Source organism: Antechinus flavipes, chromosome 2 (genome assembly GCF_016432865.1).
Source record: "Antechinus flavipes isolate AdamAnt ecotype Samford, QLD, Australia chromosome 2, AdamAnt_v2, whole genome shotgun sequence".
NCBI classification, from domain to species: domain Eukaryota; kingdom Metazoa; phylum Chordata; class Mammalia; order Dasyuromorphia; family Dasyuridae; genus Antechinus; species Antechinus flavipes.
The window spans coordinates 533,834,148-533,861,731 of NC_067399.1; the positions used below are offsets into that span (position 1 = coordinate 533,834,148).

Here is a 27,584-nt window from a genome sequence, read left to right on the forward strand (position 1 = left end):
GTGGGGGACATTCTTTATCCAAGCATATATATATTAATAGAGTATGGTCCAATTACTATTTAGCCTCCCGTGCTTGGGACACCTCAGTGCATCAATTCAAGCCTCAGCCCATTACAGAGAGTAGCATAGGAATCCAAACTCAAGACCCATGTTCTTTCTACCATATTATCTTCCCTCACTACTAATTAGGACATCTCATCACTTAAATGGAATGGAAAGGATATGTGGTGAAAACTGGCTGTATTTGAACTGTTATTACTGCTGCAATTCCTAGAGTTTGTTCTCAGTCTACCTCCTACCCCTAAATGCTCTAAATGGAAAGGGATATTTCAAGAAGAATAGAGATCTATCCCTTCAAGGGACAAGCCCATCCTGAAAAAGGAAAATGTATCTTTAGAACTTGGAAAAGGAATACAATTTGATAAAGGAAGTTGTTCTGAATTAAGAAGGTAAACACAGAACAATTTTTTTTTACTAATTTATTAATAATTTTTACTCATAAAAAACAATTTGCTTGAACATATTTTTGGCTTTTAAAATCATGGGTGAAAATAAAAAGGGTTGAAAATTGTCAGTTAAAAAACCAAAATGGAACACAATCATGCTGAAGCATTATGTAGAATCTACCCATTCTGAGTTATGGTAGCCGCATCACCAGGAGCAACCAGAGCAGACAACTATCCAATCTCTGGTCTTGTTATTTTCTACAAATGGCTTTATTCACAAAGGCCATATTGACATCTTAAATAAGAAATCTGCACTTTTCTTTTTTTTTCTTTTTTTTAAGCCTAGCCAACTCTCCCTGGGAAAAATAGTATTCAATGATGTTTAGAAGCCATCCTTTGTAGGAAAGTGATTTATTTTTCTGGTTAATGTTTATCTTCTATATTTTTAGTCTTCTTGAAACAAAACACAAAATACTAAAATCAACAAGAACTGGTAGACTGCTATTTTGTATCAGTTATCCTTTGTAGACAAAGTTTCATGTAGGAATTCTTATTGCGAATTTCTATTACTGCATCCCTGACAAGCTCAATGAACATCTGAGGCCAAAGTTTCTGTAAAGATTCATTTTTCATGTTGATTTCAGCTGCTTCTTTTACAAGATCCTGTATGTAAGTCTTGCAAAATTTCTTCTTTTCCTTTATTTCCTGTTGGGAAATGGATAGTTTGCATTAAAAAAGAATGGAAAATAACACAAAAGTATTAACAATATTTCATTGATCCATAGAATAACTAGGGATCACCAAGAAGGTGATTTTGATAAATTTGTTACTAATTCTTTTCTTCTGGTAAGAAGTTTGTAGTAAGCACTTTCCTCAAAACACTCTAGGAGGGAGGTAGTGCAGCAACTTGTCTGTGAAAATATAACCAGTAAGTGACTGGTACACATATTCAGATTCTCTGGCTTCAAGAAGTCTTTTTAGTCCGCAAGGGAAGAAACACAATGGTCAGAAGCTAAAAAGAGATCTCTTTAGACTTCATGACATGATATATAACAATTACAAATGTCCATAATTGAATAGAGCTCCATCTCTTTTAAGGGGGAGGGGGTGGCAATATTCAAAACATTTAGAGAATGAGAGATTATTTTCATGCATAAGTTGGACTAATGACTACTGAGGCTCCTTCCAACTCTCAGATTCTGTATTTCTGATTTTGTGATAATGGCTTTATACTCAAGAACTCCTTGTTTATTCTAAGAAACAGTGTTGGGCACTCAATTCACTTTCTTGAAATAGACTTTAAACTGAAATGAGAAGGAAGATGGAATTTAGAGTTCATCTTTGAAGCTTTTCTTGTAGTAACAAATGTACAAAAGAAACTCAAGAAAATAGGGTGAGATATGAAGTTCCCTTGGCACAGATTATAGTGGTAACAGAAGTCTATATAAAAATTGTAAAGAATTTCAGAGCACATTTAGTCTAAATCCTTCATTTAGTGAAGTTCTAGGTTCCTACTTCTTTACCAGGCCTGACAAAAGGTACCATATTTCAACTGTATTTTTTTTTCCTGTTAGTGTTTCTTTTCAATAATCCAAAAACATAGCAGGGACAGAGTAGGTAAGTTCAAATATATGTAAAAATATTTGATTAATACACCCATTTTTTTATATATGTTCTAGTTACTACTGCATTTTAGTAAAAAAAAAAAGTCTTAATTATATTTTAATAATCCCTCATCTTTCATAAAATCTTTCATTCTTACAACAATAAGAGTTATCCTTAAAATAGCGATGCATGTGCCAGAAATCTAATCAACTTGATTTAATTCACATGTTAAGAAGACTAGGTCATGGGTTGGCTTATCATAAAAACAACACAAAACCTCCAGACAATAAAGAGCAAATGTTTTCCAGCTGCCTAGTTTAAAGAACCTGATGTCCTATGCTCAAAAAATTTACTGTCAGTTTATTACTGAGAAACATACCTTGCAACTCCTAGAAAATACAGGTATAAATTACTAGTAGAGAGGTAACAACAATAACAAAAATAGTATATGTATTTATAGAAACACCAAAGAATTACTTTGGTAGAAGAGAGTGTGTATATGTTTTAAAAAATGCCTTTCCAAGTTATCTATATTTTTAAAAAAGAGATTCTGAAACAGTTCTTACTTAGCATTACATGCTAATTTAGTACTAAAAGACCTTTGAATAGTTATTGGATAATTGCTAAAAATTAACTACTTAAAAGTCATTGTAAAAGAGTACAGCTTCACATCAAATAATATAATCTGTGTACATTTATACTGTTAGTACTGTTCCTTTTAATATCTTCCCATACATAATTTCAAATAAATACTGTCATCACAATCCTTCTTAGCTCTGATCAAACTAACTTTAAATCTATTGACAGTGCTAAACTATTATTTCCTTATTTTCCTCAACTAATTGCTTTCTTTTTATATCTAGAGAGCATATGTATATACTACTGATGTGCTCTAACATAACTCACTCTGCCTCTCCAAAATGTTTCAGTTATTAATACATCAAAGTCATGTTTCTCACCCAGACTCCTCCCATTTGTTACAGTCTATTGGTTCTTGGAAAGCTTTGCATAACTTTAAAAATCATTGACTATAAAAAGTTGGAATGAGCTTCCAAGGCCATCCAGTCCAAATGAATAAGAATCTGTTCCACAAAGTTATTGATGAATGGTCATCTCATTTGAAGGCCTTAAGTCAGTAAGAGGTGCCAGGACTCCAAGCAGGTCATTTTCCTTTTAGATTACTTTTTTTGTTAAGAAGTTTTTCTTACCTCAAATCTAAATTTGCCTTTCTGCAACTTCTCCTCATTTGTCCAAGTCCTATTTCCCTGAGGCTTAGCATAAAAATTCTTATTTCCTTTTCCAAACGATAATCCTTCAAAATACATGAAGGCAGGTAGAGCATCTTGCTCTCCCTAATTTTTCTCTCCTCTAGGCAAAAACATCATGAGTTGGACACGTATTTTGCATGTTTTTCAGTTCTGTTCACCCACTTCAGATAGCTTTAATTTACAAGGAGCCTTCTGAATACAGAGATGCTGGTGTCCTCTAACCAGGACAGAGGATAGAGTAACTATTTACCTCCTTTGTTCTTCGAACAATGCTTCTTTTAAGAAACCTAGTTTTAGTTTAGTTTTTTTTTTTTTTTCCTGGCTATCATGCAATATTTTAGAAATATTGTTGTCCATTACAACCATAAGATTTTTAGCATACAAACTAATGCCTAGCGCCTCCCCCAACAAATTGATTTTTTAACACAAGTATTAGATCTATATATCTCTATTAAATTACATATTATTAGATTTGGTCAACACTTTATCATGTTGAGATCCTTCTGGATTTTAACTGTAGTTATTTCAATATGTTAGGTATTCCTTTCAAGTTTTGTGCCATCTGAAAATTTGAAATGCATACAATATGCATCTTTTCCAAGTTACTGTAACATTTTAAAATAGCACAAAAGTAAACCAAGATCCTGATGAACAACAGTGAACAGTGATGTTTGAAAATAAAGGTGATATAAAAACAAGTCAATAAAAGTTTTAAAATGAAAAACAATTTTTTTTAAAAAGTAGAATTTGAGTATGTTTGTTATACAGCTTTTCCAACTCCAATGGTCTTTTAATGATGTTTAACTTGTAACCTTGCTTTATGGAGAAGCTAAAATACAAGAAGATTAAGAGATTGAACAAGATAAATTATTTTCTTCCATTAATTTCCTATAGGAATCTTTGCCTACACCCAAATCAAACTTCTCACATACTCTTCTAAAATAAGTCAAGTATATTGCCATCTATTAGCAAGAATAACATATTTTTCTTTGCCAGAAATTTCTGTTTCTCTCCACTTAAGTTTTAGTCATGCTTTAAGGTATTCTGTTTCTCTCCACTTTTAAGTTTTAGCCATACTTTAAGGTCCAGCTCAAATTCCAATTCTGTGATACCTCTGACCTACCCTATCCACAGCAACTTTCTTCCTTCATAATCACATAATACTCTTTCTCTCTCTTGTTTTGCACTTGGTATGAACTATTCTGCTTTATTTTAGATCTTTTTATGTATACTTGCCATTTCTATGCCTAAACTGTCACACTCACCACTAGCAAGGAACCCATCTCATACTTCTCTGTATTACCAATGCCCAGAATAGTTTTTCATACAGAATAGGCACATGAATATTTATAATGATGATTATTAAATAACCAAATAATGGCATGAACAAAACTGGAACTTGAACAGAACTAGAACATCTGGATGTTGAACATAGAACATTTTTCTACCATACTACATTGGCTCTTCATATGTCTTTCCAATTTAATTCTCTCATCATAACTGTTGGCATCTGAATCTTTTTTTGGAGTTAAAAAGTCTTACAAGCCATGTTTCATTTGAAAGAACTTCCCATTTGGCTCAGCTCCATATTAAAGGTATTAAATAGAGGCAAGTCTTTAGCCCTAATTGCTTCAGCAAAAACCTCAGTCCTTACTTGTCTTGATATTCATTTCCTGAGGCTCAAAGTCCTTCCAGCTTCTCTTTAAAACCACCTTCCACAGACACCCTCACAAAAATAAAAAACAGAGGAAAAACATAGATTGGAGCATGCAGCACCATTCTCCCATGAATATGACAATCAGGAAGAAATTATTAATTATAACCATATTTCTTTATCACTCACTGTCCTTTATTTCATAAGTATTTAATAAGCACTTAAAAAAACCTTTACTAAGTCTTTTCAACCTCAAGAGTTTTTTAAACCTGTCTTTTTGCTGATATGAATTGATTTTCATCCTAAAGACTATACCATTTTCTTCATTTTAATTAGAATAGAACCATTTTAAAACAATTTAATATTGATTTGCTTAGTCATTGTTTATTTTTATTTGTCTATTTTCTCCTGTTATATAAGAAATTCCTCAAGGACAGCCTGTTTATTCAATTTTCTTGGTAACCTTCCAAAGCATCTCAGAAAAAAGGGGTGGAGCCCCTGATTTTTGAATCCAAGTTAAAGGCTCTTTTCCCACTGTGATATAGTAATAGATCAATAAATCATTTTGATTAATTAAAGATTATGGCTATAAAGGCTAAATGAAATGAAAAGAATAGTACTTAACAATTAACTAGTCAAATAAATATTCATTGAAGAGAAACAATTACAAGACAAAGTCATTGACCTCAAGTAACTTAAAATCTGTGAGAGGAGACAGGATCCTAAATAGTTTTAACAGAATTGTGATTATCAATGTAGGAAATCTTCTTGTGAGGAAATTCCTTTACCAATGTAGTCTGGCAATTGAATTTATAGTCTTAAGAGATTGATTTGAGGGTACTGAAAGGACCAGTGATTAACTTAGTAAGAGTAAATTTATGATTTATGATTTAGGTCTAGATACTAGATTTAAGTATATATACACATACCCACATATTCATCTGTCTATTTGCATATATACAAATATACATACCCTAGAAAAATACCTGTAACCTATATATCACAGATGAACTATAAATTCATATTATTCATAAAAGAAATATCATGTGTATTAATATTTGCCTAAATATGTATATCAACACATTTGTATGTATTCATATACAAACACATATATACACAAATAATTCGGTTAGAGAGGAAGATTTTTGTAGAAGAAGAAAGGTAGGTAAAAAAAAAGGTTCTTTGACCATCACATTGGGATATTTGATCTTTATTCTGCAAGGAATGGAGAATCATTAAGAGTTTCTGTGCCAAAGAGTGACAGGAGGAAAGTCATTTTTAGGCAGATTAATTAGGTAGCTAATGCAGACCTAAAAACCTGCTATTGAAGGGAATAGGGATTGAAAAGAGTGTTCTGATCTGAATAATCCAGACTGGCTGTCTCACTTGATCAAATTCACCAGGTAATTGCTTGGCTTTCCACTTCATAAACCTAGATAATTTTCTTCTCCTTTATCAACTTCAGTTTCAATTACCAGGTTGTTTAGTCAAGCTTGGAATTTGCCTTTCATGGGTAATCACATTAGTTAAAATAAGCTTCATTATTATTTTTTTCTCTTTCCTATTCCATAGACTGTGCCCAATAGTAAAAGCCATGTATGACAAGAACATTTTTTAAATGACTGGAACAGAAATCAGAAGCCAAACCTGTATGTTAAATGTTCATTGTCTATCACTCTGTAGTTTATTTCTAAATCCAATGTCTAATTTTTAAGGTTCAAATGCACCAAACTTAAATAGATACTGCTTTTATATACCTAACTCTTAGTACGTTAATAACTTGTGTTGGTTGAATGAAAAGGATAAATCAATGAGATCATGGTAGATGTGCAATTTCCTCTAGTATGAATACTACATAAATGTACTGGTCTTCTCCTACTACTGTAAGGAGGCTGAGAATGCAGGGAAAGAGAAATAAAATTGAGATTGATGTGTTTCTTGTTGGAAAGGGTTCAAGTAAAAGACAAATGATTTCTTTCTCCTTTTCTGTATTTATTCTTATTTTTCTTCACAAATTTGGTTTTTGTCCACATCAAAGGTTGGTTTCTTCTACTAGTCTTTATTCTGTTTGACTCTCAGGAATGGGAGTATCTCAATCAATGATAAAGATTTAGTACAAATATGATATCTTGTTGTAGTCTATATTATAAAGCCAAATATATCACCCTGTTAATTTACTTATTCTTCTAAAATCCACAAGATTAGGGAGGACTTATGTCACCATATTCAGTTGGACATCTAATGTTTTCCAGTTTTAAGGAAAAAGGACCATGATTTGCAAGGTTGACTAACTTCTACAATGAAAAATAAATTATTGGCCATTTGTAGATCTGGATATATAATCTTAGGACCATTAAATTTATCAGAGAACTTAACAGATTCCCATTATACGAGATCCCTATCATAATAGAAAGGGCAATTAGGTGCCATAATAAATGGAGTTCCAGGTCTAGAGTAAGAAAGACTTAATCTTCCAACTTCAACTCTGGCCTCAGACTCTTATTAGCACTGTGTGACCCTAAGCAAGTCACTTAACCCTCTTTGCCTCAGTTTCCTCATCTATAGAAAGAGCTAAAAAAAGAAAATAGCAAACCTCTTCATTATCTTTGCCAAGAAAACCTCAAATGGCATCATGAAGAGTCAGATATGACTGAAATAACTAAATAATAAATCATAAAAGACCATATCTAAAATCCATTTGAAATGTAAATGAAAGTGTCATAGAAACATTACACAATTATAATAATAGCATTTCTGAGGAATTTCAAATTCATACTTGATATAATCTATGCTCCTCCTCAAGGGTAAAGCTGTTTTATTTTTGTTATTGTAACCTACAATGCCTGGCACTTAATTTATAATCTTGAAGAACTGGATAATCTCTCAAATTTTGAATAATAATACAGGTGGAGGATTGTGCTACTATACACGTGTTTACTTAGAGATAAATATTATTATGCAAACACATTTTGACACTTTGTAAAATGTATTATTTGAAAAGTCTATTTTAAAAAGCCAACACTACATATAAAATAAATAAATAAAACATAAAACAGACAAGTTAGGGAACAATATCTCATAAAGCAAAAGCATTATTTTCATTAACACAGAGTTGTTATACACATTTCTTTTTTTAGCCAATGGACTTCCTTAGTGAATTTAAATTATTTGGCTTACAAAAATTAGATTTATATATTTTTGTAAAAAAAAATTCTGAAAACAGCAAGTGGTTATTAAGCATTTCTTATATACTAGGCACTTTATTAAGACCTGAAACAAAAACAAAAATGAAACTATCCAAGATCTTAATGTACATATTCTCATGTTAAAACATCACTTCCCAAACAAATTTGCTATCAGTTCCTTTGGGATTTTCAATAAATTAGTGGTACCTATAAATATTATTCTAGAGAATCTATTGTATATAGTCTCAGGATAAAAGAGATCACTGGAGTTTTAGAAGACATTGAGTTAAAAAAAAAACAACTTTTAAAAATAATTGCATGAAGGGTCAATGCTGAAAAATTACTCATGCATATATCTTGTAAATAAAAAGCTGTAATAAAAAAATAAAATAAAAAAGACTAAAAAAGGAAAGAAAAAAATTAATTGCATGTAATAAAAATATTGTAGAAAATATAATATGAATAGGAACTGAACTTATTTCATTGATAAAGGGAGATCTTAGATAAAGAAACTTCCTCTCCAAGTTCAGGTTAGCATCTCTTATGAAATTTTTAGTCTTAGAGAGTTGCCTAGAATAGTCAAAGGGAGACTTGTCTAGGTTCTGACCCCAGCTGAGCTATTAACTGGCTTTCAGGCCAGCTCTCTAGATCAATACTTTAATTATTGTGACAATTCCCTATTAAATTTTTAGAAGCAAAATTTATTTGGTCTTTAAACCCTTATTTTCACAATGCAGAACATGTTTAGGAAACACTGGTATAAAGTAATAGTGAATTGCGTTACATTAGATATTAACTACCTCATCCTAAAACCAAACTCTATTTAAAAAATAGTCTTCAAAATGAAGTTAAATGGAGAGTTAATAGAAACAATTTCTAATGTCCTTTTGAAACAATTTGATCAAAAACACGTTAGATACCAAATCAGAAATCCTTTTATCTTCTGTAAAGTTCAGTTTTAGAGAATCATCTCCTACATAAAGATCATTCAGTTATTTAAATTATTCACTGCTTTGGTTAAGCTGGTCTCCCATAATCAGATGTCTCTTCATCATCTCTCAGGGTTTTCTGTTTGCTCAAAATATATCAAATGCAAAATTAAAGTTGTCCCCACCCTCACCCTTCACTTTATGAAAAGCTGGGGAATTGTGAAAGATGAGAACCCCCAAATATTGTCTAATTATGCACACCTTTTGCTCTACAAAGAACTAAAATTGCTCATTTCCTGCTGCTTTGGCTCAATAAAAATCCATCATTTGGTCTGTATATTTTCTCTTTAATTTTAGTAATATTGTTTTTGAAAGGGTTAATATGAAAGTTTTCATATTGTCTTTGTTTTAATAAAAATAAAGTTTCCAAGTATTGTGTAGGAATGTAGTGAACATATAAAGTGACAGGTAGAGTAGCCTTATTCAGTTCTTTTAGGTTGTTATCAGGGACTTCTATTTTTGTATCCTCTGTACTTGGCACACAGCAAGGGTTTCACACCAGCTTACTAAATTTTAAACTGGAGATGAGGATTTAGAAATCACAAAATAGGAAAAAACAAAGGGAGAACTGGGGGTGTTTTACCTCACTGAAAGAGTGGGGCAGAGGGGAAGAGGCAGAGAAGAGGCAAATGAGCTCCCTAAGGAGCTACCTGATGGGGGGAGAGGGGGTCTGCTTTTTAGTAGCCACACTATGGTTCATCAGTGCCTTGGTCAACCCTTCACACAAATGACTATAACTAAAATCTTGGAGGGCATTAAGACAGTGGAAATGGAGCTGATAGACTTTTACAAATTAGTGGTCACTTCAGGGGGTCCTGTAGAGTCTACAAATGAGGACAGAATAATATAGAATGGTAAATGATTATGCTAGATACATGTCTGAGTTCAAATCCTGTTTCTAATATTTTGACTATGTCAGAGATGAGATCATCAGGGATGATCATGTACAAATTATTTGAAGCCTCGAGGCCTAGGAAGATCCCAAATTGACAAAGTTATGGTCTCAGAAAGTCATGTCTTCTTTTCCAAGCAGGCTGGAGCTCAGTGAGGACAGTGCTTGTGCGTGTCTAAACATCTTGTTCCTAACACTGAAGGAGGTTAATGTTTATGGGCTGACTCTTGGTGTGGATTGTGTGACCATATCCACATGTTTGGGGACCAATATCAAGAGATTTATGGCCCCCCGGTGATGTCACCCTATGTCTGCACTGAAGGAATGGCCTAGCATGATGGGCCAACTGTCTGTCTTTGCTCTCAGAGGTCCAGGAATCACAGGACCCTGCATGGCAGAGATTGGGAGCTCTGACATAATCTGGACAAAAACTAGACTAAAGAGCTGATGTCACACATTTACAAAGCTATCCTGAGAAAGTAGTGATATATTCATTCTTACTCACTCCAGAAAGAAGAATTAGGATTCAAATGAATCCAGCATTAAGTGTCTAATATGCACAAGTACTAGAGATACAAAATCAAAAAATCAAATAGGATGTTACAGCTTCATATTGTCTCAAAAGTTCATAGCTACCTCACCGTTTTGTGTCACTAGAAATAGTCCAGAAGAAGCTATTGAAGCCACATTCATATGGTTATTTGGACCCTTCGAATTCTAACATTCTGGGGTTTTACTGTTGAGACTTTTTGGGATCATGTGATCTGGTTTGGGAAGCTGCCTTGACCACCTGTGCAAGTTTGGGCTACTTGCCAACCTCTCCTCATCTGTAACAGTGAAGGAGGGAAGGGGGAGAAGAAGCTTGGCCTACAGTCCCCTATAAACTTATGTATCCCTTATAATCTTTAATAAGCTCATAGTAAAATCTCAAAAAGGTGCCTATTGAATAAATATAGGAATGAATATTTACCTTAAGAGCTTTTAGTCCAAGCAGCTATGGGAAGGTTAATGTGGATATCAAGGCACTAACCAGAGTTAAGACATAAAATTTCATGGAATTGTATAGTTAGAAAGTAAGGTAAAATGCCAAAAGTCCAAAAAGGCTCATCACCAGCAGAAAAAGAAGCAAGTAGAAGTCAAAGGACCCATTCTTATTTGACTATGCCCTAAACAAGGTCTAATCAAGGTGATTGTTCAATTTTTTTTTTTTTTTAGTTCCGTGAAGCTATTTCTTTTTGACAATAGAAAATGGATAAACTACAAATTTTCCCTATAGGCCCTTTTCTTTTATACTATACCCTTCCTGTACTGGATCAATACTAAAGATACATTTGAAGGCTGAACTATGTATTGTAGACCAAAGAAGTTATTTAAATATTGACTTGAGACCAAAATGAGCTATAAAGAAAAAAATCACCAACCATTTGGATTATGTCAAAATACAAAACTCCAAAGACTGATTAAACGTTTTACCTCAAGTTTTTCTGTATAAAAGTCTCTTGTGGTATAATTCAGTGTAGCTCGATTTGTATTTTCTCCACAGATTCTTTTACTATCATTTCCTTCTTCATTGACACCCACAGATTTTTTCCCCTTTCCTTCTAATAGATAGCGGAATTGCTTCTTCCTAAAGGAAAAAAAATTGAGATGTTGACACACTGAATTAAAACCTGTAATATTTTTGCTCTGTTTCAATAAGTGTTATTTGCTTTCTTTGAACATTTGCTTTATGAAACTGAGTTTGTTACATTCTATACTTTTAAAACAGATATAAAATATTCTGATCTTTGTTTGGTTAACCTACTCAATTGAATTCTTTTATTTAAAAAATGCAAATCATCACCATAAGGACAGTTTATTGATTTGACAAATAAGACTATTCTAAAATGAACATGGCCTATTGTGAAAAAAGTACAATATAATGAATCAGATTGCCCAAGTTAAAAAAATCCTTAGTAACGTTCAAAGAGCTATTGTAAAGTCAGCAAGTATCAATTAAAACATTTGTTAATACTTTATCATGGATAAAACGTCACTTCCCCTTTTGACAACCAAAGTCAGTGCTCAATCCACAATTATGATGAGCTACATGTCATTCATAACACACAGTCTCTGGCATAAAGAAAGCAAAATCATCCAACATATAAAAGTAGAATGGAGCTCAACTGGAAAAAAAGAGCTCAAGGGAGGATGGCAGGAAAGCACCCACATTTAGAAGCAGAGAACACTAACTCATATGAATTTGCTACTTAATACCTATATGACCTGAGGCAAGTTATGGCTTTTGACTTCAGTTTCCTCATCTGTAAAACCATGGACTGGGCAGCAAATGAGATCTTAAGTCCCTGAAGTTCCTTCCAATCCAAACATGGGTTTACAACTCAACCACCAATGACCTGACCAGTATAAGGACTTCAGCCAGAATAGTAACCTATCTGAATCATAGGGTCCTTCTGTAGAGGGATGGAATTCTGAAAAGGTGTACTTGAATCTAACAGCAGAGCACTTAAGGCTAAGTACCTACTCGATGTGAGATAATGGTTTTATATACATATATTTAGATGATATGGTGATGTGATGGTTCTCTTCACGATTGGCACCTGCTGAATGTGTTGTGGTGAGGTGATGGGGCAAGGACTGGAGGGCTGAGGGAGAGGGTCAGAGTCTCTCTGCTGTAGCATGCTGAGGAGAGAAGACTTCAAGCTTCAGACTCCAGGGTCTAGGATTCATCTTTGATGAGTCCTGTGGCAGTTTGCCTGCCTCCTTCACTTCTCCTTCTAAAGACTAAGGACTTTGACTGATCCTGTTTCTGATTGATCCTGAGGCCCTCTAGAGAGCTAGCCCGGACATTGCAACCTTCTTCTTGGAGGCAGCATACATCTTAGAAGGAGCCAGCCTTTCAAAAAAGAACAGGATCCTACCCAAGTCACTTTCTCTCTCAAGTACTAATTTGCATTGAAAATGAAAGTTTTTCGGGATTTGAATAGTACACAGGCTTCTTGACAGCAGGGACAGTTTCATTTCTGTCTTTGTATCCCCAGTGCCTAGTCTATTTCTGGTTCATCGTGGGCACTTAATCAAGTGACGGATGACAATTATTCTTTTATAATAATATCTCAGAGTTATTATGAGGAAAATACTTTACAAATCTTAAAGTATAATACAATTATTCAACAAATATTTATTAATACCTAATACATATGCAAAGACACTGCATTGGGTAATGGCTACATAAAGATAAAACAAAACAAAACAAAAGTCCTTACCCTCAATGAATTCATGTTCTCTTGCCCCTAAAAGTCCTTGTCAGAAGTATGAGTCAGGCATCTACATTAGTTCCCACCTGACATGACTATCTATCTACTGGTCATGAAATATTATAAACCTTTTAGATAGGCAGTTACAGCAAATGGGAACTATTGTCCCTAAATAGAAAAATTCTACAGTATGGGAAACCATTTTTGCAGGGGAAGATTCTGGAAAGGTTGAAATATAGGTATAAGTCCTAGTCTTTGAGAATGTTGCTATGCTACCATATAAGCATCTTTATTAACCCAGGTCAAAGATGAAAGACAAGATTAAGGTGTAATTGTTTTTTTTTTTAATGCTGCTCCAGGTTGACAGTCTGCTATTAAAAAAAACAAACTGATAGTCACCTGACTTCCCCCAGAAGTGAAAGCAGCCGATACTGTGGTAATTCAGAAGATGCTACATGTGCTAGAATTCCAAAAAGCCTTTCAGCCATTATCATGTCATTCTGTGTCACCTGTGGAAAAAGGACCAAAAAAAAAGTAAAAAATAGCATGTTGCCCATTTCAGACATTACTAACAGAATTCCAAAGGAAAAAAACTGAATGAGTTCTTTCCTTTAAACTGAGGAGAATTCAATATAATGCTCTTTGAAGGCTGCTGGGGAGAAGCATCTTCCTGTGGTCATACTCTCTTCTATCACTTTCACTAATATCCTCTCCAGCATTTGGGTTTGTAGTTTCCTGTTAGCAAAATCTTAGAAGCCTGGAAACTATTTTTAGAGTATTTGAATCCTTAATAAGAAAAATTTTAAAATAAACAGTAGATTTTGGAAAGCATAAGAAGCTGGAGGGAAATTTCCAAGCAAATATTAAAACTAATTAATTTTAATGATGTTTCAAAAAGTCAATCAAGAAATTAATAATATCTTTCTCCACAAAGTATTTCTTTGATCACTTCCCAGGAAAAAATACTCACTAGCTTAGGGAAGAAATCTCTCTTCCTCTTTGTATAGAAATAATTATATAGAAATATAGGAAATATAGGGAAATATAGGAAAATGCTTATATACATTAATCCAGATTGTACCTTCAGCTGTGTAACTTAGAGCTGAAGATACAACCTAGATTAATGTATATGTGTGTTTTCCTTCATGTAAAACACTATTATTTGCCATTCAAATACTTTAATAAATTTTTTCATTTCTAAACATTTACAAAAATTTTGACATTGATTTAAATACTATATAAAAGTACCCTCTCTTACTAATCAATAAATCAACATGTGTTTATTAATAAACCATAATAAATGTTTTTTGATTAAATACCTACTACAAGATAGACACTATGCTAAGCACTAAGGATACAAAGACTAAAGGGAAATAATTCCTGTCCTCAAGTTTTTTATATTCTAACAAATGAAAGCCATATATAAAGATGTAAATGATGTTAATAAAATAAAAATAAAAGGTAGTTTGGAGAGGAAGGCACAAGGAGCTGGGGGAAGAGAAAAGACCAAAAAAAGGTTTCACTAAGAAGATGGTACTTGAACCAAGTACTTTGAAAGAAACCATGGAATCCATGTTAAGTGGAGCCAAAGAAAGAATGACCTATGGGAAAGGGGGAACCATCCAGGGCAAAAGTACAGAGATAGAAGATGAAATCCCATATGTGCAGAAAACAAGTAGAACAGTGTTTTAGATCCCAGAGTGAAAGGAGAAGAATCAAGTTTAAGATTACCAGAATGGAAAGAAAAGGTCAAGTTGTAAAGAGCATCAGGTTGTCAAAGAAGGGAGTCTATATTTCATATCTGAAACAATAGGAATCTCTGAAATTCAGTGAAGAGTAAATGGAAAAAAAATAGTTTTCTGCACTAATCCTTGTTAGCCAAAGACAGCTTAACTAGTTGCTGTCTGAAATGAAGGATTATTGGGGATTAATTCATCCTTAGTCTATTTTATATCTAGACATAAATATTCCTTAATTCCTCTTCCCCTTCCTATTTTCTCTTTTCTGCTCTTACTCAGTTTTTCCCATAACACCCTCATCTTAAAATTCCATATATGAAACAAAAATACTCCAATCATAGCTTTTAGAATAGAATAATATAAAAATAAAGGGAAAAACACAAGATTGAAATGAAATTAAGCATATAAAGAACTAGGGTTAACTATTTTCAAAGTCCTTTATCATACCTAAAAATCTTTAGAATAACTGTCTATATCCTACTTCCTCTAACACCGCAACAGCAACTAAGAAAACACTAAAAATTATTTCTTATTCAATGTTACTATCTTCAATTTTCTTTCATTGTTAGTATTATAATATACTTTTAACATATTTTCAATTGTAAAGATAATAGCATTTCAAAGCATTATTGGTTAAACGGTCCACTAAAGTCTTACTCTTACTCATTATTGTGGTGTGGAAATACAGTGATATTTTGGATTATAGTTCTTTGTAGATATATCATATCTTCATAGACTGTTATTCAATCAACAAACATTTATTTAGTGCCTGCATGCTAAGAGCATAAAGATAAAAACTAAAATAACTCTAATACTTCAGATGTTTAATTTAGTGGAAGAAATATCACATATATAACACATATAAGTATATGCTAAATTACTACAGGATAATTTTGGAGGAAGAAGCTAATTAATGAGACTTCATTAATTAGGCTTCAGGTAAAAGGTGTATTTTAAGCTGAGTTTTATAGAAAACAAGGAATTTTAAAAGAATAGGTAAAGAGGAACTAAATTCCATGACTAAATTTTGTAGGCAGACAGAATAAAAGCAATTATGTTGTATGTAATAGCAAAGAGACTAATATGGCAGAGTGTAGGAAGAGTAGTAATACATAACAGTGTTAGGAATGAACCCTGGAACTAGATTGTGAAGAATTTTAAAAGACAAGAGTTGTTGATATTAGATCCTAAAGATAATAGGGAACCAGTAGAGTTTACTGGATAGAGTGACATTTTTAGATCTGAGCTTTAGGAAAATCACTCTGGCAGATGTGAGAAGGCTATATTGGAGTGAAGAGAGACTTGACCAGGGGGACCAATTAGAAGGCTACTGTAATTGTCTAAACCAGGAGTCCTCAAACTACAGCCCATGGGCCAGATGTGGCAGCTGAGGACAATTATCCCCCTCACCGAGGGCTATGAAGTTTCTTTATTTAAAGGCCCACAAAACAAAGTTTTTGTTTTTACTGTAGTCCGGGCCTCCAACAGTCTGAGGGACAGTGAATGGTCCCCTATTTAAAATGTTTGAGGACCCCTGCAGTCTAGACAAAAGGTGATGAAGATCTGAACTAGGGTGGCTGTTGTGTGAGTGGAGATATTGTGAAGACAGCGACAGTAAGACTGGCAAATAATTGAAAATGTGGGGTGAGAAAGGATAAACAATTGGGGGTAACCTCAAGGTTATGAAATTGTATATTGGCAAAGACAATGATGCTTTTCTCAGAGAGAGAAGTCTGTAAGCAGGAAGGGTTATGAGGGGGAAGATGATGAATTGTACTTTGGACATGTTGAGTTTGAGAGGCCTATGAGATATACAGCTTGAAATGTCCAATAAGTAGATATGTAAGAATGGGATTTAGGAAAGAGACTAGAACTAGATATATAAAACTGGGAGTCATCTGACATGGTGCTTGGCAAACTATAAATGCTAAATAAATATTCAATAAGTTGAACAAACAAAAGCGATGAAATGGTAACATATTACACAACAATTCCATAGTTCTCCAAATAAAATATTTTTCTTTAAATAGTTTGTTTTTACTTTTTATAGTCTATAACTGTATTATATTTACATATAATTTGGTTAAATTATATTTGGGTGTAAGTATCTAGTATCCTGTGTCCCAATTTTGATTAGCCTAGAATGTTGGTTTGGTAAAGAGAAGGTACATTTGGAAAATTCACTTTATCACAACAAAATTTCCTCTAGAATGGGCTAGCTTTGACAATCCTGGAAGTCTCTATTGAGGTTGGTTAGTTTGAAGGCTCTGCTCAGGACTCTTAAGTTGTCTTGGAGTTCTAAATTAAACTAGACTCTCCCCCTTGAAAAGCAGCCTAAATAATCAAATAGACTCAAGGGGCCCAAGACTTACTTTACCTTCTTAAAGACCATGGCTCTTTACCATGGTGCTTGCATGCTAGGGGCACAAAGATAAAAACTGAAATAACTCCATTACTTCAGGCCCTTAATTTAGTGGGAGAGATATTATATATACATAAAACATATATAAGTATATACAAAATAAGTACAAGAAAATTTTGGAGAAAGAAGCTAATGAGACTAAAAAAAGCTTTGGGTAAAAGGTGGGTTTTAAGCTGGGTTTTACAGAAAACAAGGAATTTTAAAAGGCAAAGATAAAAAGGGACTAAATTCTATGAGTGGAGAGAGAGTAAAAGCATTGTGTTATATGTGAATAATAACAAAGAGACTATTATGGCTGGACTGCAGAGTGTAGGAAGAGTAGTAATGCAAAACAGTATTAGGAAAGTACACGGGAACTAAGTTGTGAAGGATTTTAAAAGACAAGAGTTGCTGATATTAGATATCCTAAAGATAACAGGGAGCTAGTAGAGTTTACTGGATAGAGTGACATTTTCAGATCTAAACTTTACAAGAATATCCAATGACTCCCCTAGCTTGATGAAATCAACAAATCTGTCTTTGGAAAATATACATTTTGAAAGACCCAATTTAAAGCTTTCTAAAGGTTACAAAAATGTAAATGTAAATTATATTAAATTTAAACATCTTAAAATCGTCAAACTTTCATGAATTATTTTTATACTTGTGGTCTTCCTACTGATCTAATATTGAATTGTGTAATACTGAGCTAATCAGCATTCAACTACATAAAAGCACAAGAAATATTTTTTGACAGATTTAACATACTCAACTTCAAAAACAATTAGTTGCAAGTATATTCATTTTCAGTGAAGATGAGAATTTGTTCATTTTACCATTAACAACAAAAAAAAAAGTTTCAGCAATTTTGGCCTAGTTCCCCAGATTTAGTTGTATTTCAACAATCTGCTATTCTGGGGAATAATTATATTTAGTACTGGCAGCACCCCCCTTTACTTTTATTTTAGAGCAATATTTAAAGAGTATGAACACCCCTGCTAATAACTGGGAATCAATGTGAGACAAGACTAACTGGCAACATTTGAAACAACTGCTCTTCAAGAGCTTTGAAATGGAAGAGTGGTATAGTAGCTAAGTATTAGATACAGAGTGAAAAGGCTGTGTTTTAATGCTGCTTTGGACATTTACTGACCCAGTTATCTTAGGTAATATGTAATCTTACTATCGGTAAAACAAATGACATCAATGTTCTTTAGTATTCACTTTGAGCCAATGCTATTTGAAAGCTGGCTTAATACTCAAACTTTCTGAGTGATGTGATTTTTATTTTAAATTATAAAATGAAATAAACATTCTCTGAAATGCCTTGCTATTTTTTAATATGACTTTCTCTTAGAGAGAAATTATATATATATGTTATTTACAAAGAATATAATTACCTCAGTTCCATTTATTTTCTGCATGCTAAAATGGCTCAGTCTAAATAGCACATAGTATTTCCAGAGCGTAAAATTGACAACTGGATTTCCCTGAGGATCGATTGTCAACTGGTCAATGCGACGAAGCTGTGCCAGTGCATTAAATTGCTGCAGCATAACAAGATTTGTCTCCTTGAATTTAAGGTGCTATAAAACAAAAATGTAAATATAAATCATATTAAATTTATACATCTTAAAATCATCAAACTTTTATGGATCATTTTTGTACTTGTGGTCTTCCTATTGATCTAATACTGAATTGTATAAGACTGAGCTAATCAGTATTCAACTACATGAAAGCACAAGAAATTTTTTTTGACAGATTTAACATATCTACTTCAAAAAAATAGGAAATATTTATTTCCTATCTGCAAAACAAGCCCATTTAGAAATAACAATTCAAATATGGACTAATCTAGATTAGCTTTATGATCCCCTTCCAACTCTATGATTTTGTGATCTAAAAAACCTCATATAAACTCCAAGAATGCGGAATCTTGGTTGGCTTTACACTAATCTAACTCTTTAAATAAAAGACTTAATGAAGTTTTTGAACATCTTTATACAGAACTTTTTACTGGTCCTATAAGGTAAAAGGAGGCTATTGACTTTTTAAAAGCTAACTATTAGACACAAAGGATTTCTGGTTCTCCCTGAAAAAGTTCACAGAACTGGAATGGTCATGCAAGTGTTACATCTGTTAGTGTTCCATCTGTTAGTTTAGCACTCCATTCACTAGAATACAGTTTTCATTTCTAGTTTTTTTTTAAATATGATAATAAAAAGTACTGATTTAAGGAAACATGAAAGGGACAGATGCAGGAAATCAACTGAATTATAGAAAGAAAATACCATTACACTAATATATATTTTAAAAAAGCAAAACTAAACCTAAATGTTTCAAATGTTGCCATGGTATGTAAATGCATGACAATTAATAAGAAATATAGTATGTCATGATCATATAAGATATAATAAATACAAAATCTACTCTCTGAGTAGGTCCTAGCAAATATTTCATAAGGGAAAGTAAATAATTTGAAATAGTTATTTTATTTCTCATTTCCATTTTTACAAAGGGCCAAAGTGCTTCACAATGGCTGAATTCCCAATAGTAGAAGAAACCATAAAACCATTTTCAATTCTGGCTTTAGAAAGTCTTATTATTAGTATAATGAACTTGCAAGACAGAAACTGGGGGGAAGGGGAGGAGAGGATATGAATAAAACTAAGCTCTGAACCAAACTACATGAGTTACATCTAAGAGCCATCCAAACATATTATTAATAAAGGTTTACCAAAGAATTAGGAAATTTAATCTTCAATTTGGGAAGTACTTGGACTATTTCATCAAATTCTATGAAAGTGAAGGAGACTGTAGTGACCAATCCTGCTGTCTGAACACTCCAGTTCCGATCCAGTGATTCTAGAGCTCCAGAGCCATACAAGAAAAGCGTATCTCCATCCACTTCTACAAGGTGATTTTCTATGACAGCAAGACCCTGTAAAGCAGTGCTTAGTACAGGGTCAAGAGATCTGGCAAAAGACAAATACAATTTTAAATGTAATTTTTTTCATGGCAAAGTAAATAATAGGATAAGAAGACAATCATAATTTCTCTAATTTTAAAAGTTTTTTTTTTTATTTCAGTAAGTGGAAATTAAACAAAATGCACCATTGACTAACTTTCATTATTATGTGTGAAAGATAAATAACCTTCTAAATGTATTTTCAATTCAAAGAAACATATAGTGTTACAAAAAATCCTTCTTCCAAATCCAAAGTTATTCTTTACATCAAATTAAAATAATTTACACTCCACTCAGTTTATTTTTAAAGGCCACTAACTATTCAATGCCAAGTATATAGAAAGGTATGAGAGAAAGAAATGGCAAACTACTCCAGTATCTTTGCCAAGAAAACCCCATGTGGGGTGGTCATGAGAGTCAGACATGACTGAACAACAACATAAACATATCATCCTTTAAATATTCTTGAAAGTTACACTTTCAAAATAGAAGCCATATGTTTTATATGTAAGGCTACAAAAGCATTTTGGCCAAGAGGAATGTGAGAGAAGACTTTAAGATATGTTTTTTATCTCTAAATGAAACATACTACAAGAAATGAACCAAATAAAGTAAATTAGAAACTACAAAAAGGAGGAAATATTTCTTCTTGTAGGGAAATGCCTATATAATTAATAAATAAGCAAGCAAACAAATCAATAAAGAGAGGTATGTCTATAAGACCACTGCCCCCAGCAGGAAATCATGCTCCTTGCCTATCTTGCTGAGCATAAAAGTAGGGGCATCTACCATTTCTCCTTTGAGTCTCTCCTTTTGGCAGTACTTGGTCAGACATTTATCTCATTCAAAGGGCAAAAGAGATACATGCTGAATATGAGCAGATTATAACATATGATAAATAAGAAATGATAGAAAAGGTATGGCATAAAGTCTATCATCAATTAAATATATAATCTAAAAAAAAGATAAGTGAGTTCTATTTGAAGCCTGAAGCCAGATTGACCCCTCCCAACTGCTGAAGTCAGAGCTAGAAAGATCTTGATAAGTGACAGTCCAGGAAGACAGATGAGAAAAGCTTCAAAAGCCCATCATGGAAGTCCCATCAGGAGGTCCAAGATACAATATAATATTATATTGAACTGCAGGATCAAGAAGATAAAACAGAAGTACCCCAAAATTTCTCCTAATATTAGCGTAATTAACAATATCCAACTGGAATTTGTCTGGATTGTAACAAGGAAAAAAGTTACTGCCCACACATTATTGTATAAGGGTAAAGAGATAGAGACAAGATCCAGATTAACACCAATTATGGCCCATAAAAGAGAGGCAAAAGCCAGGGATAGGGCAGAGTGACAGCTGGCTCCATCTCAAAGCAGAGTTGAGTGTCCTAGGTCATGACTGCAGAATAAGAAAAAAAGGGGGCCAAGAACAAGCCATCCCATCCACAATTGTGGCAAGGCAACAGCAGGAACCATCCAGGCTTAGAATGCACAGGAGTAAAAGGATCTTCCCTACCTCATCTAAGAGTATGAGAGGAGTAAAGCCTAGTCCTGCCACAAAATCCCAATCTAAAAACTAAGGCTGTAGATACAAGTCAACAAAAAAAAAAAAAATTATTAAAAACTAATGACTGGAAAATAGATCAAAAGAGAGATATAGGATTCCCTGCAAACCCTGACTTAACAAAAAAAAAAAAAACCTATATACCATATTTTTAATACCATCTAAGTATTAGATCTATCAGAACCAGAGGAAAAAGGGAAAACAAAAAGAATACCTACTGAATAATACTGTTACCTACTGAAAAGCACTCAGCAATGTTGTTCAAAATGTAGAGCTTCCAGGTCAAGAAAGTTCAAGTACAAAGGATCCTCATTCAGGAGTCATGCATAAATATGTTGCAATTACCAAAAGAGAGGATCATAAATATGTTGCAATTACCATAAGAGAGGACATCTTGGACTATAATATTCTTATGATCAAAAGAAAAAAAGGCTTATAATAAAGAATAGAATTATATAAAACTGCTTATAATTCTGCATTTTATTTTTAGTTGTTAGTTAAGTCTGCATTTTAATGCAACAGAAAGTTTTAAAGTATTCCTATTGAAAAGAAAAGAGCTAAAATATCACAGCTGGGTCTATATTACCAAAGAGATTTTTTGAGGGGGGTGGCAAGCCTATTTGTACAAAAATATTTATATAAGCTCCTACTGAGGTAGCTAAGAATTAGATTTTGAGGGGATACCCTTCAAATGGGGAATAGCTAAATATGTTGTGAATAATGAAATATTATTATGCATTAAGAAATGACAAACTGTGATTTCAGAAAAACTTGGAAACACATGAATTAATAAAAAGTGAAGTGAAAAGAACCAAGAGAACATTGTATACAACAAAAATATTGTAAGATGGAGAACTTAGCTATTCTCACAGCACACAATGATCTAAGGCAATCTCAAAGAATTCATGATAAAAAATAATATCTGCTTCTAAAGAAATAATTGATGTTACCTGAAATAAAGACTGAAGCATATTAATTTTCTTTCTTTCTTTTTAGTCTTCTTGTACAAAACGACTAACATGGAAATGTTTTACATAATAATACAAGAAAGGGATAGAATTTGGAACTCAAAACTTTAAAAAAAATTAATTATTTTTGTATATAATTGGGGGAAAATATTATTTAAAAAAAATGTAGTGTAAAGGAAAAATAAATGGATTTGAACAGAAAAAGCCAGGGGTAGGTAGAATCTTTGAAATACAAACACAGGTGATAGGAAAAATCTAGGAAGCAAAAAACTAGAAACAAAGTAGATGCCCATAAATTGGGGAATGGCTGACTGAATTATGGTAAATCACATAAAATGGGATATTATTGCACATAAAAAATAAAAATAAAAAGAACCCCCCCAAATTCAGACAAATCTGGGAAAACTTTTATGAACTGATAGAGTTAAGTAAGGAAAACCAAGAAAACAATTTATACAATGACTATAATAATGTAAAGCAAAATAACTTAGACTTAAGAACTTTGGATGATTTAATGATTAACCATATCTTCAGATGATTAATGATGAAAAATAGTCCCACCTCTGGGTGGAAAGGTGATTGACTAAAAGCATAGTATGAGTTATACTATGCATCTTGATTCAAAGTCAATGTATGAATTTATTTGGCTTAATAATACTTTTGTATTACAAGGAAAGGCTTCTTTGGCAGGGAGCAGGGAAGGGAGAACAAAACAATAGTGTCAGAGGAAGTTTATGGTAGTGATGCAAAAAAGGGAATAAAAGTATGTAAATAAAAAACATACACACACACGTACCTAAATTAAACTTTCCTTCATCATCAGGCAGGAACCAGTTCATAGAATCAAGAAAGAGGTTCTATTAAGTTGATACAGACATACGTACATGCATGTGTGTATGTATATATATATATATGTGTGTGTGTGTGTGTGTGTGTGTGTGTGTATGTATGTATATGTATGCATTTGTATATTTTATCCTTCATTTCGAAGAGAATCAATGACAGCATGATATTGGGTCATGGTAAAATGTGTTTGGCTGTGGTTGATCAGTTCGCTATGAGTTCAGAAGGCTCTTCCACAGGTTGAGGCACAAGCAATCCATTAGAATATCTATACTGAATTTGCAAAGCTCATGCTTCCTTTGTGTTACTGCAATTCTGCTTTGTTCACTGATCTTTTCCACCTTCTTTGATATGGGGACATCTCACCAGGCACTTTTGTTCCAATATTTCCCACGTCTCATAATTGATCTTGAAGTTCTTCAGAGAAACCTTGAAGTGTTCTTGTACTGCTGCTTCCGACCACTGTGTAAATCTCTCTTATATATATGTTCTCCATAAAATAGTTTTTAAAGTAAGCATGCATTTGACATTTGGGCTACATAGCAGGCCTATCAATTATGTTCTTTGCAGCAGAATTTGAAAGCTTGGTAGTTCATCTCAAAATAAGACTTTAGTGTCTCTCTCCTTATCATAAATAGTAATCTTCAGAATCTTCCAAAGGCAATTCAACTGGAAGCAGTTCTGTTTTCTAACATTAGTGTTGACAGACTGTCCAAGTTGTATAGGCATACAATGATGAAGTCAAAACAACAATTTTGTGGACCTTCAGTTTGGTATTCAGCCTAAGACCTTTTCTCTTCTGTACTTCTTTCAGTCACTCTCAAATAATGAGCTAGCTCTGGCCATGTGTGCATCAGTTTCATTCTCTATGTGGACATCCGTGTGTGTGTGTGTGTGTGTGTGTGTGTGTGTGTGTGTATGGGTGTGTATGCATGCATATGTAAATAGCATATTGTATATATTTGTGTATGTATATGTATTATGCAGCTGTAAAGTACTTTATGTTTGTGTCACAGCCAAGTTTTTTTTTTTTTTTTTTTTTTTTTTTTTCTGTTTGAGGATTAAACATGTTAGGAAGCTGGAAGCTCTGTGTTGTAAAAAGTTACACAAAAGTGGCTGCAACTAAAACTCTAACTTATGTTGAGAAAATCTAGTTTGTAAATGTGCTACATATATCACAATTTCATATATAATCTTTTGTAAACTGAAATATTGTATTTGTTGATGTTTGTCAAATATTTCATAATAAAAAAGTTTTAAGACATAACAGAGGTAAGACATGAACCTAAGTTCTCTGACTACAAAGCCTATGTTCTCTGTACTTAGCAACCTGTGATACTATTTTTATTAAATAGATAAGACCATGATAATCAAATCAGAAAGAAATAAAGCAAAAAATAATATTGTTATAAAAATTAAATGTTAGCAAAGAGACTGCCTTCAATATAGCCAAAAAATTATTCATTATAACGAAGTTAAACTTATGCTAGGGTTAAAATCTTTCCATATTAACAATATGTATGATAGTATAAATAACAAAACCCACAACAATGGCAACAAATGCAGAAAAGCTCTTAGACAAAATACAGCATTTATATATTGGCTAAAAAACACAGACATAGTAAGATCCTTCTTAAGTGTGATCAAAAGAATATATAAATAAGTGAATTTTTATTATTTGCATGAAGAAAGACTAGAAGTTTTTCTAATAAGTTTAAAGGAAACACAATAATCCTACTTGCATTCTTACTTGATAAGAGTACTAGAAATACTATCTTAGTACTAAAACAAAAGTAAAAGTTACTAAACATTATCATGATCAAATTAAATCATCAAACATACATCATCTGATAGTTAACTTTTAAAAGCCCAGAAAATCAAATGAATTAATTTGGACAATTCAGCAAAGCAGGAGAATATGAAATGATCCCACAAAAGTCATCAGCATTTCAATACTGTAGTGACAAAAATGTAGATGACATTATAAAGATATATTACTAAAAATAACCATAAACTGCATGAAATATATAGACATGCTCAATCTATAGAAATACTAATGAGAAAAAATTTATAGAAATAAAGGAAGATAGAGATATTTTTACTCTCAAGTATATTATATCAATAAAATGAAAAAACGATACAACTTTAAATTTACAGATTCATTGTTCCTTCATAAGCAAGAAAATGATGAAAACAGCTTAGCAGTACCAGATCTCAAGTTATCTGCAATAATCACTAAAATCTTTGGTACTGGTTAACAACAGTCAAGCATCAGTACAATAAACTGGAAAGCAAGACTTAAAAGGAAACAAGTAGAGTAGTCCCATGTTAAATAAACCAAAGAATGCAATCGCCTATTTGACAGGGCTTGCTAAGAAATCTGTAAAACAGTTTGACTCATTAGACTAACATCTTACATAATATAGAAAAACAAAAGTCAAATGGATAAGTGACTCAAATGAAAAGATCACATCATTTTTACAAAAGGGAGAAACAAGTTATCGTTAATAACTGTAGATAGGACAAAATTCATTATTAAAGCAATTATACAGGAAATCATTAAAGACAAAACAGATAATTGTGATTATATAAAATTTAAAAGCTTTTGCATGAGAAAATCAATGCAAGTAGAACAGAGAAAAGCTTGGGGGTGAGGAAAACTCTACTAACACAAAGGCTGGCTACATAAAAGGTATCTTAGATATATTTTATATATAATCCCCTAGAAGTAACTGACAAAAATCTAAGCTCAATTTCCTGGGGAAAATTTGATTAAAGGATATAAAGTTTTGAAAAGAAGTGCAAACTGTAAATACATATACAGGTATGTGTGTGTATGTATATATACACATAAACACACACATTGTATAAAATTACAATGTGTGTATGTATATATGTATATGTATATGTATATATATGTACATATGATGCTCCAAATCACTAATAATAGAAGAAATATGAAATGAAACAAATATTATTATAATAGTTATTACAAATCTATCAAAAGAAGAGGAAAGATAGAAACTAATGTTGGAAGAGCTATAGATAGCCAGATATGTTAATATACTGTAAGTAGTTGTGAATTGGACCAAATTATAAAATAGCTACATCATAATGCATTTTTGTCCAAAATGCAAAAATATTTTGGTTGATGAAAAAAAGTTGCTGATTTATTTACACTTTTGACCTAGTGATCCTCCTATTAATAGGAATAGACATCAAGTCATTGAGGCAAAAAATCCAACACCACCAACTTAATAACACATTTTTAAAGGACATCTGAAAAAATGTGATTAGAACTTTTTTTAAAGGAGTTCAGCCCCAAACTTTAATTACCTGAAGAAGAATAAAGGATTTTCTTATTATTAGTTTTCAACTTCCAAATTTGGCAATTACTTCTGTATTCATTTCTATCAGGCTTCATAAACCTAAAATTTAGCTAACAACGTTATTATTTTCTATCTCCACTACACAAACTAAAGATCTTAAAATATATTTTCTGCCTACTGAAACTCTTCCTTTTCAAGGACCTGCTTCAGATTCCACATCCTTTCTATAGAATTCTCTGATATCCTTTTCCTTCTACAAATCTTTCCTACTTCTTGGCTCCTGTGTTTATCATAATCTAACTTTCATTATAAATAGTTGTATATATGTCATCTTCCTTCAAGGCAAAGGCCTTTTGTTTGTTTCCTTCATTTTTGCATTATCAGTGCTCAGCACAGAGTCATATATATAGTAGAAAGAGATTTTAATAATAAATACATTAGAGTACTGAAATGAATTCATGATGTTTATATCTG

At 32.6% G+C, this 27,584-nt stretch overlaps 1 protein-coding gene across 5 annotated transcripts in view; it reads right to left on the reverse strand.

Annotated features, from left to right (window-relative positions):
* Window positions 1–464: 464 nt before the first annotated feature.
* Window positions 465–27,584, reverse strand: part of LRRC49 (leucine rich repeat containing 49) — a 189,719-nt gene continuing 162,599 nt past the window's right edge. For all 5 annotated transcript variants that reach the window (XM_051980750.1, XM_051980751.1, XM_051980749.1 and 2 more), the window contains 5 exons: window positions 20,174–20,411; window positions 18,837–19,022; window positions 13,696–13,805; window positions 11,513–11,666; window positions 465–1,151 (listed from right to left, as the gene is read on the reverse strand). In XM_051980750.1, the coding sequence (XP_051836710.1) occupies window positions 948–1,151; window positions 11,513–11,666; window positions 13,696–13,805; window positions 18,837–19,022; window positions 20,174–20,411 (892 nt within the window). In that variant the 3' untranslated portion in view covers window positions 465–947. The remainder of the gene's footprint in view (window positions 1,152–11,512; window positions 11,667–13,695; window positions 13,806–18,836; window positions 19,023–20,173; window positions 20,412–27,584) is intronic.